Source organism: Vanessa tameamea, chromosome 9 (assembly GCF_037043105.1).
Source record: "Vanessa tameamea isolate UH-Manoa-2023 chromosome 9, ilVanTame1 primary haplotype, whole genome shotgun sequence".
NCBI lineage: Eukaryota > Metazoa > Arthropoda > Insecta > Lepidoptera > Nymphalidae > Vanessa > Vanessa tameamea.
The window spans coordinates 7,113,480-7,126,712 of NC_087317.1; the positions used below are offsets into that span (position 1 = coordinate 7,113,480).

The following is a 13,233-nucleotide window of genomic DNA, read 5'->3' on the forward strand; positions in this document are numbered from 1 at the left end:
TAATAAATAACACACAAAAATCAAAGATACTACTACATGCTAGTAAATATTTATTGCTGGTAGAATTATGTAGTAATGAATTAAAATAAACAATGGATTTTACTATTTTACTCATGAATCATGTACTTCAGTGCAATAAAGGAAATAGAAAAATATATTTTTATTAATCTAAACTTTCTTTATCACTTCATTCTTTATTTAGAGATTCGATGATGTACAATAATATTTTGTTTTCGTGACACAGATTTGACTAAGTACGCATATCGCACGATTTAAAAAAAATTATACCGTATGATCGATCGCTATGAGAAATATCACGCGCGGATTAGCCCTTACGTAAGCCTTTACTGTCACTGACAGCGGTCATGCCGCAGACCATCTGGAAGCCTAAGCTTACGGTGGTTTACCTATGGTACTATTAACAGAAAATATATATATATATATTTATAGGAGTTTATTTAGGTACAGTACCATAAAGTTAAAGGCACTAACAATGAAATTACGTGGATCATTTTAACATAATTATGTGCTTGAACAATGTGAAAATTATGATATCCATACTAAGCAGGTCTGATTCGAGGAGCAGTGCGGGGAAGCGCGGCAGTAGGTAAGGGCCATTTCGAAGTGAACTTAATAACTAAAAATATACGATTTTAAGAAAACTTTGAATACATTTAAATTAAAGTATGTTTTGTCTCTTGATTCAAGAGACGACGCATATTATTCAATATTAATAATTTAAAGAATGTTTAAATATAATTATATAATATGTATATCTTACAGTATTCAGTCTTATATTTTTAATACTACAAAATATATTAAATAGATCTTATATATTAATACTTCAGGAAGAACACAGCACAGCCTCGAAGACAAGTCGATGTCGATGTTCAAACTTCATCATAATGCGCTTGCTGTACAGCACTGGTTAATACTCACCACACAAATTTTAATGGTGAATATATTATTTACCATCGTTTATTAAAAAAATAATAACGAGGAATACAATATCGAAAATCTTATAATTATTCTTTAAAAATCACGTAAATATCAAAGAAATATAAGTCCGCGATTATACCATTAAAAGCACTGGTCTCAAGCACAGGTTCAATCCGTTCGGCAAATTCCTAATTTCAAAGAATAAACGCTTTGTCGTAGGCGCAGATTTAAGGCACGTGGAGACGCTATTTAATCTTTTACAATCGTACCTGGCTCCGAACGGTGGCTCAACACTTCGACGTGGTGGCGACAAAAGTTCATCGTATACTCCAGCATACCTGTTAACAATGTGTTAAGTCATGAATGTCTGTTTGATTGTCGTGTAGTGTTATCGTTAACTCAAAGCTCGAGAGCTCGAATCATCTATGATACTCATTATGGATTTGCGAAAAAATTGCTTTTTGAACGAACTGTTATCGGAAATTTGAAAGTAAACTTATAAGTGTATATAAGTAGTTTAGTAGAATAGTTCGGTAAAGATAAATTAATATATATATAAGGACCGGAACTGCTAGTGGGGCACAATATAGCTGGCATGGCTTACGTCAATCTGAGGGTTGTTTATGTTTATTATTTTTTCGATCGGAATAGACAAATAGAAGGTGACATCGTCTACCCATACCTGTGCGGCGACAGAGGGCGCGGCGACGAGCGCAAGTCGGGGCGGCGCGGCGAGCGGGGCGGCGAGTGCGGCGCGTGCGGCGCCAGCGGCCCGAGCGCGGGCAGCGGCCGCAGCGGCGAGCGCAGCGGCGAGCGCGCCGGCGAGCGCAGCGGCGTGCGGTAGCGCAGCGGCGAGCGGTGGCGGCGCCGCGGCGACGGGGACCTGGACAAACGGAGCATTCCTTACTTTACTTTCATGTTGCTCCAAATATTCGCCACGCCTCGATATGTTTCGACTACTATCTTAATAATTATCTGCATGATTACTTAATGTTTGTGTTCACTTTCGTTTCAAGTCTATACGTAATGTCGTACACATCGTGACAATCTGTGTCATTCTTTCTAGTCTTTTTTTATAGATACAAAACGCTAAATGCTAAACATACCGTGTTAATGATAGAGTTCTATCTCGAGTACGCCGTCGTCGAGGTGACCAAGGCGAACGACGCAAGCGCCCACGTGAAATCGATCTCGATCTAAAATTAAATAATACAACACTTATTGTTTTAAAAAACATAAATTGACAAATTTTATGATACCCTTTATGTAAGAATAAAACAAAAAATAAAAATCGTAGGATTCGATTAGGGAAGTTTAAAAATATAGAACAAGATGATCAAAAAAGTCGAATAATCTAACCTAGAATATCGGAGCCTGCTTGTAGCACGACTGCGAGGACGAGCGCGCGGCGAGCGCGGAGAGCGCGGTGAGCGCTGAGAGCGCGGCGAGCGCGGCGAGCGGGGAGAGCGCGGGGAGCGCGGGGAGCGAGGAGTGCGCGAGCGGGATGGGCTGCGAGAGCCCGAGTGTGCGCGCCGACGTTCTTCCCGCCTCTTGGCTCGCATCTCTTTCTCACGTATCATTCTATTGAATGCCTCCAGCGGGTCCTCATGCCTACGAAATATTACACTATGAGTACTTCTTATATCTATAATTCTATGAAATTACCTAATAAAATACATCGATTTTATCTATACTTGAAACATGAAAACGTATATGTCATGTGCTAATAACTTTGTATGCCGGTTAACATATTTACCCGTTAGGCGAGTCCTTGATACCGGGTGGTGGCGGTTGGTATGGCTCTGGCGGGAAACGCTCGTACGCGCCTGCGCGCCCGTACGCGGGACTGTCAAATAAATAATACTTTTGAGAGAACAATTAATCATATTTTTAACATATTTTTGAAGAAATAACTTTCTACAGGAGGGTAAACCGCTTTATTACGTAACGCGTTATGGCGCCAGTCTGTCTGCCTTCCCTTTCTCTTACGCATACGTCAGCGGTAGAAAGGCAATGATAATAATAATAATGTGCGTACACAAAATTGTAATGTACATATTCAAGAACTGCAACTAAAGATTTTATTAATAAATTACCTTTCCTTACATTATATTATTATTATACATAAAATTTGAGTAATAACCTAAGATTTTCTCAAGTTACACAATTTATATATTAAAAAATTCAACTTAGATTAGATTAAGCTATCACTTCTGACGGGCGTCCCGAGACGCACATGGATTTTTATTTTTTTTCGTTGTTTGCGTTAAGAATTTATTGATATTAGATTATTCATTTGTACGCTTGATAATATCAACATAAGGGAAGTAGTAGTTCATTTTTAATTCAATTATTTTATTGTTGTTGTTTGATGTGTTTATATATTATTATTTCCAAGCAACATCACAATCGAGAATTCAAGATTACAATTTTAATTGACTTGTGTTTTGATTGCTGATTTGTCGCTGTTTTGCTAACACAGTAAACACTGGATTAGAATTCATATTTTTATAAAATATATAGGCGGACGTTCAAAAGTGCCACATGATAATCTTGACAAACAATCAGTTTGTCAAGATTATCTGGTTGTCAGCAGGCATGTAGCCAAATTATATATTTAAAAAAAATTGTAAGTCGTCGTCTAACTAAATATGGGGTGTTTTCAGGATAGATTTGTTTATTCTTTTTATCATCCACTGTACTCGTAGCTTAGCGGAGACGTATCTCAGATGCCACACTTCGAAGACGTCTATCATTTTACGTAATTGCTTCGATGTCAAGTATGGTGGGGGAAAATCCCTTGATTGAGGGAGAAAACCTAGCCTGGCAAACTCGCGTCCGCTTGTACATTACAGCTTTGGCAGTTTGAGCTTTTTTTGGCTTAATCTCGAGTTTACTTCCTGTCTGGTCTATTATTTTGTGTATTATTACAATTTAGGGTTTCTTAATATCACGATAAGTTGACAACCAATAATTCTGACAAGAAACCAAATTGTAAAAAATCTGTTTAAGAGTTGGTGGTTTCGTGTACCAATAACATTTATTATTTTTTAAACTGAACGAATCACATCTTAAAACAATAACTGTATAAAGAGTAGATGTAGCCGAACAGCAATATAACAAAATGAATAGAAAACGACCAACTTATAAGCCAATTATTTTTTTTCATTTAACGGAACTACAAAACTTACTTGTTATAATGCGATGGCGGCGGAACTGCTGGCATGTAAGGAGGCGGACCGCGATTATACATCACCTATAATTAATAATAAAATTATATTCCTTATAATAAAGTACAAGAATTTAATTTAAATTTAAAGTGAGATGCTAAAACCAAAACGCCTAACTAAATAATATCGAAAAATAATGAAGGATGTCTTAAGGCCGATTTTATTAAAAGCTAAAATCATCATCAGATCTACTTTCCTAACAGGGAATCGGACATGTTAGGGGTACGAATATCAAATATTTCCATATTTTACAAGCTACAGGCGATTATATTTGTTTTGAATATTACTTCTCTGACTCCATGGGTCGTAGCGTGATGTTATAAAATCTATAATTATGCCTTTTAAAAAATTACCTGGTAATGAATAGCAGCAAAACTAAATAAATGGTCAAAACTTATTAATAGATTATAGACTAACTTGTGATGACATCGGATCTCTGCGTTCATCGATAGTCGGTGTACTGGCACGTTGCTCATCGATTCTCGGCATCTAATAACAAAAAATAACTATATGACTACATCTTGTGCACAACAATTAAATCGAATTTAACGATGTAGTTGACGAATTTCGCCTTCACTGATTGTTAATACTTTTAATTAATAGTATGCTATACATTCATTTCGAAAATTAAACCACTAATACTTACATTTATAGGAGGTCCATCGATACCAGGTAGCTTCATAGCAGGTGGTGGCCCTGAAACAAAACAAATACAATTGCAATCAAAAGTTTCTAATATTTAGCAATTATTTCGTTCAACACATAAAGATAATGTTACATCAATAAAGGAAAACCCATCACCAGTACGAGAGTTGTTCTTAAAGCTATCGTAAAGAATAACTTAAAATAATTCAAAAACATTTACGAGTGCAGAATACATTATTGACAGTGATAATAATAAAAGCACTTTTTATTTGAACAGGTTACGATTCGTCGTTTAAACGACAAGGCAACGTCTCGATCAAACAATCGTTCACTACTAATAAACGAAAACGTATAACGTATGAGCTATTTGTAATATACATCCAACATTCAATGATTAGCATGCATAGCTGTGTAGCGGTTGCTATGAATACCGTAGCGCGACGAGCGGTGTACGGTCGCGTGTCGGTCGCGGTGCGGGCCGAGGGGCGCGTGCGGGGCGGGCGGCGCGGGGGGGCCGAGCGCCGAGTAGGGCGCGTGCGGCGCGTGCGGCGCGTGCGGCGCGTGGTGCGTGTGCGCCGGCGGCACCGTCACGGTGATGTTGTCATCGGCCGAACCGTCCGAGTCGTCGGCCCGCGCTCGGCCCTCGCGCGGCTCCCGAGCGTCGCCCGCACTGCCCGACGCGCCCGAATCTACCACAGGCCACGCATTACACGACTCGTACGAATTACGCCCGATCGATTTCGTTCCATTTCATGAATGTTTTCTATTGAATCCTACCGTGACCAATAGATACGTTTTGTGTTTATTTACATATGCTGTGTTGTTTGCTTTAAAGTACCTTATACTTAAATGTCTATTCAATTTATTTTTCTCAGTGTCGATGTATTTTTAAACCTGTAAAGGAGGAATGAGGATAGGTTGGAAAAACATCTGACAATAGTTTTGATTACGTACTAACCATTATTTGGGGGAGCTGGTTGCACTGGTCCATTCACCGGTTGGGCGGGTACAGGAGCCGGTGGTTCTGAAAGTACCACGAACCATTATAAATAGTAACTATCAATACATAATCACATTAATGTATATTAAGTATGTTTATGATATATTATAGTGTACTTATTATCACTTTTTGCTTTTGGGAACCCATTTGTATAAAACAGAAATTTGGTTTGATTTATCTTTAAATAGATGCTCTCAATAAATACGACATATATAAATAAGGTTATGTATCATAAGTAAAACTCGACATTAAAAAATTGCATTTTGGCGGATGGAATGGCGAACCATTAAAATTAAATTGAGGTTTTTAAATATAGTATTTTTTTAAAAGGAAATTGTTGGCATGTGTGTATTAAGTATGCAATTGTATAATACAATAATATAATTTACCTATGACAGGTGGGGCGGCAGACGGCCTGTGTGGCGCTCGCCTACAGTATCCAGTCTGGTTGCGAAATGCAGACACCGAATTCCTTAGAAACCTGAAAATAGGATGCATGTAATTAAGGATTAAGAGGTATGAGACAACCATATAAATTATTAATAATTAATATCTATAAATCTTATACTAAGTATAAATCTTGACAATGTCTACTATAAATAATTTTGCTACTTGATGATTCGACTGTTGAGCAAACTGACATTTTACATCGGATACAGAGGATACCTGTGAAAAACATATAAGCCTTTTGTCTACGTGGTTTTAATTAACCAATTAATATTATATATAAAATTTATTATGGTAGGTAAAGGGCAGCTTTAATTATAATAAATCATTTATTTTCTGACTATACATATGTCCATTTTGTTAGTTACAACTTTCTTATCCTAGTGTTAGTACAATAAATAAGACTAAAAAGAAAAACTGTTAACAATCACTGCTGCGCCATTCCGTTAGAGATAGCACTACAGTTATTGATATACAAGCAGTCAAGCCTGCTGGCGATCATGCTAAGGATGCTGTTAGTGCTGGCACTGCCATATTTTACGTATTGTGGCATAAAAATAGTCGACCCGACATTCCGCAAACATTCCCGATGCACTACAGAATACGACTTTTGGGTATAATGAGCCCACAGGCTACACGAATAAAAGCAGTATAGTATGATCTGAACAGAGTAGTTTTAACATCGTTTTTTCATTCACATCATTCAAATCATTTCGAGCATCGTTCACACCTGCGGGCTATCATATTACCCTTTATTACCTTTACTGCCAGCGCCTTTGTTCCCGTTCTATGACATCATCGTCCCTGAGGTCAATACGTATCCTGCCTATTTAAATTTCTGTACCCTTCGCAGTACCATTCGTTCGTTCCATTTAATTTAACTTCCGGAAAGTTAACCGTACTCTTACCTTTGGCCTCAAAGACCATGAGTTAACATTTACTCGCATTGTATTTTAGTCCTAAGTCCATGACGTTCAGCTCACAAACGGCGACAAGTTTTTTAATACCACATATCGACCCACTCAGCAGCACCATGTCATCAGCATAACTTATATTGTTGACACTCACTCCATTTATACGACAACCGATACAAATGCCACTGAGCGCGACAATCAGGTCATTGTATGATGTAAAGGTTAAACAAAATTGGGGGGACAATCCTCCCTGTCTTAACCCACATTCTAATCTATATAGCTGCGACATGGTTCCCGAACATTGCACGCGATTGATCTGATTTCCGTAGCAGTACTTTTTTTTACATTTTTTAAAGAAGTCTCATGACTAATATAATATCTGACAGTGTGCTTAACACACAACACAACCTTTTCACTTGACAACCCAACTCGAAAGCCGAACTGGTTATGATGAGGCTGAATATGATGTTCCAATTGTGAATTGACCACTCTATCAAATACCTTTGAAATAACTGTAGCCAACGTTATAGGCCTATAATTACTTCGGACTGAAATATCAGCAGTCTTATTATTAACAACTGGTATCACTACTTTTTTTGTCATATCTTTAGGCAAATATGAGTGGCTTAGACAAAAATTGAAGAGCATAGCTAGCAGCCTAGGTAAGTGGGGTCCTGCGTGTTGTAGATGCCCAATGCTCAGACTGTCGTGGCTAGATTTGCCTCTAGTCATCGACTTTATTATCAAGTTCACTTCTTTAGCAATGCAACTAATATCCACCTTTTGACCAGGCTGAGCATTAAGCATCGACTGCGAGGGACCCAGCAGTGATTGGACTGTAAAGTGATTCCTAAAAACATCAGCTATTTCTCCCGGACCAATCACGCCGTCGACACACACAAGAATAGCCTGTCTTGTATTTAACTTATTTGTAGCTGTCCAAAATGAGTGAGCCCGATGAGATGTTGGGTAAATCTCATTTGATATGCTTTACAACTAGATGTGTGAACTTTCTTTTTTTGGAAATTGCTGGTAATAGTAAAAAATATTGTTACCTGTTAGGTATTAAAGTCGTTGGTGCAATTTCCTTTTCCCGACAATCTGGACATTCATGATCTTCAGACTCTAACAGAGCTCCACGGATACCTGAAATGAGCAAAATAAATATCCAAATATTTATTTGTCTTTTAAATCTGCTATTTCAATATATAATTAAGCTACATATCTACATTGATCACATCAAAACACCTATTTACTTAAAACAACCTTTGTTTATATGTCTTTTTCATATGTGTGTAACTTATATTGGGCGGCTAATATGTAATATTGTAAAAATAGTGACAGTAAATTTTACAAACATTCATCACAAAAAGAGTTTCCACAGCAGGGAATCATGACAGCATCTGTGAGCAGATCCCTGCAGAGGCTACATAAAAGCTCATCTGGAATAGTTGGCTCAGGAGCAACTGGCGCGTTTGTAGGTGTGTCTGCCCCTCCTGCATTTTCAGAAGCCAAGTAAGCCTCACTAAAATAAAATATATAGGTAAAAAATAATTAAACATTAATAATTAATATATAATATAGATTTATCATTCATTGAATGTAAAATAAAACAATGCTTACTGATCTACAGCTGGGACAGCAAAAGTACCACTTGGAGTCATCATGGCTCCTGGTGCTTTTGGCCCATCCACTGGTACCATAAAACTACGAGGTATTCCTGTACTTCTCCTTATCTCTATTGGATCACCCTAAAAATTATATCAAAGTTGAAAAGTTGGTATTTAATTCTTAACGAAAAAAATTATTAAATAAATTATAACAAAACATATTGTATAATTAAAACCATTCATTATAGAGTTTAAGTGGCAACAAAAAATAAAGTTTTGATAATAGAATCATAAAAGATCTTTAGGTAGCTAAACATTATTCATTCTGATACCACCAGCTATAGATTTAACATTGATTTCATGTGAATTACAAAATCATTTTTTGATTAAATTTCAATACAATAAAAAATTTAATTTGAAACCATATTTTTTATTTTTGTCTGTATTATTTATTTGTTATTATTGTTTTTGTTTGACTATTAAGAAATGGGTCAATTTAAAATCGGTGGCAGAAAAAGTCATCCCCAAGCAAAAATTGTTTGTAATAAAATATTGGTGAATATTTTTAAAATATTTAAATCGTGTTTTAGTTAAAGCACAAATTAATTAATATATTTTCAAAAGAAAGACGGACTTATTATTGATTTAACGCTTTTTTTATCAGGTAACAGAGTAGTAATTAATGGTAACAGAGGTGTTTTACATACAAGAAAGTTTTGTCCCACACCTCATGGCACTTTGCAAAAATCGTAATATGCCCTGCCTATTTAATAAATTTATTGAATAATCTACGATTATTTAAGATTTAGTCCCGCGGTCGTTGTAATAACTGTCGCACCTTTCTGTTACCATGGAAATTAGACAAATACTAAGCGATGGAGCTCCCGTTCCGTTCACAACGGTTGGGACATAATATGTTCTGTTGCTTCGACTCTTTTCGAGGCGGGTAGAACGCGGAGGATGCGAATCGGTCGTCCGTTAGTTGCGGTGTGAGCTGCGTGGTTTTATTCTGTGTCCGCTATGTTACCGGCGTTTTAATGTAAGTATTCAGATATTTCTATATAATTTAATAAATGACATATAGCATTAAGGGAATAATTGCCTAATCTGTTTTTATTTTGTCAAAATATATTTTATTTTAAGAATAAATTACTCTAAGAGTTGAATTTACTACTCTGTTACTGCACAACTCTGTTACCTCGTAGTAGTAACAGAGTAGTAGACTGGTAACAGAGTTGTCATTAGAGAACTGTTAGTAGCTATAGGTCGTTATCGGTGTGTCTGTATATATTATAGCAGTCAATATTATTTTATAATCATATAATAAATGAATAATTTTGCTCTAGATAATACTACAATACATCGCTATGACTCTTACTGCTGCTGAAAAGCAGCGACGTTACAGAGAAAAGCGCAAACTAAATCCAGAAAAGGTAGCATAAACGAAAAGAAAGGATTAAGAGAGATATCATAAAAATAAAAGACCTGCCTACGTGTGAGCGTCGATTATGCAAAAAAAAAATGTCTAGAAACAATCGCGAGAGAAATTCCAACACAAATCGTTCCTCTGATGGGTCAATGAAGGTACATCAAGTATTTACAGAAGAAGTGGGAACGAGAAGTATCGAGAGTTAAGTTGTTTTCGCCAGCGTGGCTTCGTTCTTGTTTGTCCCCAAAAAACTATTATCCATTATAGGAAACGAATTAAAAAATCTGAAGATAGTAAAAAAATATCTGAATATAAATTAATTTGATATCATAAATTTAATTGTTTTTCTAGTTTTATGATATTATTGGGTAATAAGTACCATGTTCCTAAATATACTATAGTTATTAAATATAAAAGGTTTTGTGATAGTAGTTCGTTAAAATTAATATAAAAGGCGATCTTATGTTACTCTATCTACCACTCTGTTACTTTTAGGTCCCTAAATATAAAGACCAAATTTTGAAATTTTATGGAAAATGGACACTTGATTTTATATTTTCTGTATGTATTTTATACTATTTAGATTATTACATAATATTATCGGTATGTTCTTACAATTTCAGTCAATGTAAGTAATTTGTATAGAAAAATAGTTTTGTTAAGACATAGAAAGTAACAGAGTGTATTTCATTTACATTCTTATTAGTACTTAAGAATAAATACTGTGATTCCATGTATTAAGAATGAGAGTAAATATATAATTAATGTTGATTTCAAAGAAAAGTTACCAAAAAATGATTTGTTGTTTAACTAGGAATAAATGTATGATGGCAACAGTTTTTTAATTTTCACCTCACTTTAGTTTCAATCACATAAAATCCTGAAAATATGCGTAAAAGATCGCGGCCAACCACGACATTGCATTCTACAATATTATGTGTATGTCATGTCAACTCCTCAACTCTTAAATCAAACATTTTTTTTTTAAGAATTCAAAAGTTATTGTCACTTTTTCTGCCACCGATTTTAAATTGACACAAATATTATGTTATATATATCTGTTGCATACCCTATCATATTCACATTCCAATAACAAACTGTCATTCAAACTCTTTCATTATTATTTTTTTACAAGGTTTACAGCCTGTTAAAGAATTGGATTAAACAATTATATTGTATTCATTTGCCCCAATAATAATATTAAAATCATGCTTTAGAAGGACTAATAAATAGGATATAATAATAATCTTAGGTAAATCTTACAGAGTTTGCAGCTGGACAATCTTTGATCCAATGTCCTTTCTTCTGGCATTTATAGCAAATATAATTGGTTGGAACAGCTCCTCGTTGGTTCTGTCCTCTAATTTTTTGATAACTAGAATGGAAAAAAAAACAATTTTTATGATACCTAAACTAACTACCCATTATACATAGACCTAAGTTTAAATAAATTGTCATATTCATTATAGAATATTAAGTATATATTAACCTTCAATTTTTATTAAGACAAACTACTCCGTTGTTTTAAACCAATTTTCAAATAACACAGATCAAGTAGAATTGCTATTTAGAGATTAATTTTTTTTTATTCTCACAAAGTACTTTTCTCTGCTTTTTTTGTAGAATAGATATTCTAGGCTCACAAAGAAAAAAAATTGAGGCAAGAGGAACTTATTTGATCTGCATGTGAAGAGAACATTTTTATGCTCAGTAGCAACACAATTTGCTAAGTTCACATCACATATTAACTAAGATAGAAAATAGATATAGAAATAACTGTTTTTATTTTTCACCATGATTGCTACCATTTAATCATTATTTATTTATGGGTAATTTTATACAAATTGGCATAATATTTATTGTTAATAAGTAAAAATTTTAAATAAAGTTGGCTGATTTTGCTAACACATACAAATTATTCCTTAGGCTATATTTATAAAATGTTTAAAATGATCAAAATGACAGTTTTGGAGGGTTTTTTTATATTTATTTTTAGTGCTGATGCACTGCAACTGTTGGAAATAAATCAGCACTAATATATTGTAAACAACTTCTTACTTGCTGGGATCATAATCAAATGTTGACTGAGTTATCATAGCATTAATTTTATCCTGCTCGCTACCTTCCATGCGAGACAAATCGGCCAATCCCTTATTAACTGAGACATCTTTCTGAAGTGCTGACTGACTATTATTTGACCCTTCCCACTGTTTCTTTGGCTGCTGAGAAAGAGGTACTCTGGCCACGAGAAGTGATGTGTTCTTTGGAATTAAAGTATTGTCATCCACATAAACTGCAATATAATTACAACTTATAAGCATATAAACAGCACAATTTTGCAATAGTCTAAGAATTATGAAAGTAGTTATAATGTAACATTGTATGTAAAATAAATTGCTTGACCTATATTTACATAATTCGTATTAGAAAATACTATAACTTTTGTGGTTAAGATTAAAAATATATTCATTTAGACAAATTTCCAGGTGTCAAGCCTTCGTTTATGGAATATTTTTCATTACCAACCTTCTTTTGTCTGCGCATTAGTTATCTGAAGATCAAAGTCAGAAGTTTTTCCTATGCGCTTTTGCTGTGAAATTGCAGCTTTTAAATCTCCTACTGAAATATGCAGTCCATCAAAAGTAACGGTGTCATAATCCAGTGCACTTTTGAATTTGTAGTGCACAGACATTTCCGTAAACAGCAGTACATTAATATTTTATGTAACATGACAATATATATTCACGTGTTTAAATTGAACTGTTTTAACGAGCTATAAGCTTTATGAAGAGTCCAAAGAAATGCAAATTTTTTTCCTTATTAATCACTCATATAAGATACAATACAACACTAAGACCTATTATAATAACTATTTGGTTTTGTACATTTATTCTCGGATACTTAATTACAGAAAATAATCAATATTTCGCTTAGCCTTTCAAATGCTTGCACCGCCATTTAAAAACTTATGTACAAGCTATTGCAAGTAGGTATTGCATGTTATCATCTTAAATATAGA

The 13,233-nt window shown here is 34.8% G+C and overlaps 1 protein-coding gene across 2 annotated transcripts in view; it reads right to left on the reverse strand.

The window, feature by feature from the left end:
* The window catches only part of Snama (something that sticks like glue), a 28,021-nt gene extending 14,815 nt beyond the window's left edge, over window positions 1-13,206 (reverse strand). Inside the window, exons 1-17 of one of the 2 annotated variants that reach the window (XM_026632413.2) lie at window positions 12,741-13,206; window positions 12,273-12,507; window positions 11,478-11,589; window positions 8,799-8,926; window positions 8,534-8,700; window positions 8,231-8,321; window positions 6,204-6,295; window positions 5,773-5,838; window positions 5,246-5,503; window positions 4,816-4,865; window positions 4,587-4,658; window positions 4,131-4,195; window positions 2,696-2,785; window positions 2,299-2,550; window positions 2,046-2,135; window positions 1,622-1,822; window positions 1,209-1,277 (exon numbers count right to left, since the gene is read on the reverse strand). In XM_026632413.2, the coding sequence (XP_026488198.1) occupies window positions 1,209-1,277; window positions 1,622-1,822; window positions 2,046-2,135; window positions 2,299-2,550; window positions 2,696-2,785; window positions 4,131-4,195; window positions 4,587-4,658; window positions 4,816-4,865; window positions 5,246-5,503; window positions 5,773-5,838; window positions 6,204-6,295; window positions 8,231-8,321; window positions 8,534-8,700; window positions 8,799-8,926; window positions 11,478-11,589; window positions 12,273-12,507; window positions 12,741-12,906 (2,204 nt within the window). In that variant the 5' untranslated portion in view covers window positions 12,907-13,206. The remainder of the gene's footprint in view (window positions 1-1,208; window positions 1,278-1,621; window positions 1,823-2,045; window positions 2,136-2,298; window positions 2,551-2,695; window positions 2,786-4,130; window positions 4,196-4,586; window positions 4,659-4,815; window positions 4,866-5,245; window positions 5,504-5,772; window positions 5,839-6,203; window positions 6,296-8,230; window positions 8,322-8,533; window positions 8,701-8,798; window positions 8,927-11,477; window positions 11,590-12,272; window positions 12,508-12,740) is intronic. The other variant, XM_026632414.2, reaches the window with a different exon arrangement.
* Between the last annotated feature and the right edge of the window lie 27 nt (window positions 13,207-13,233).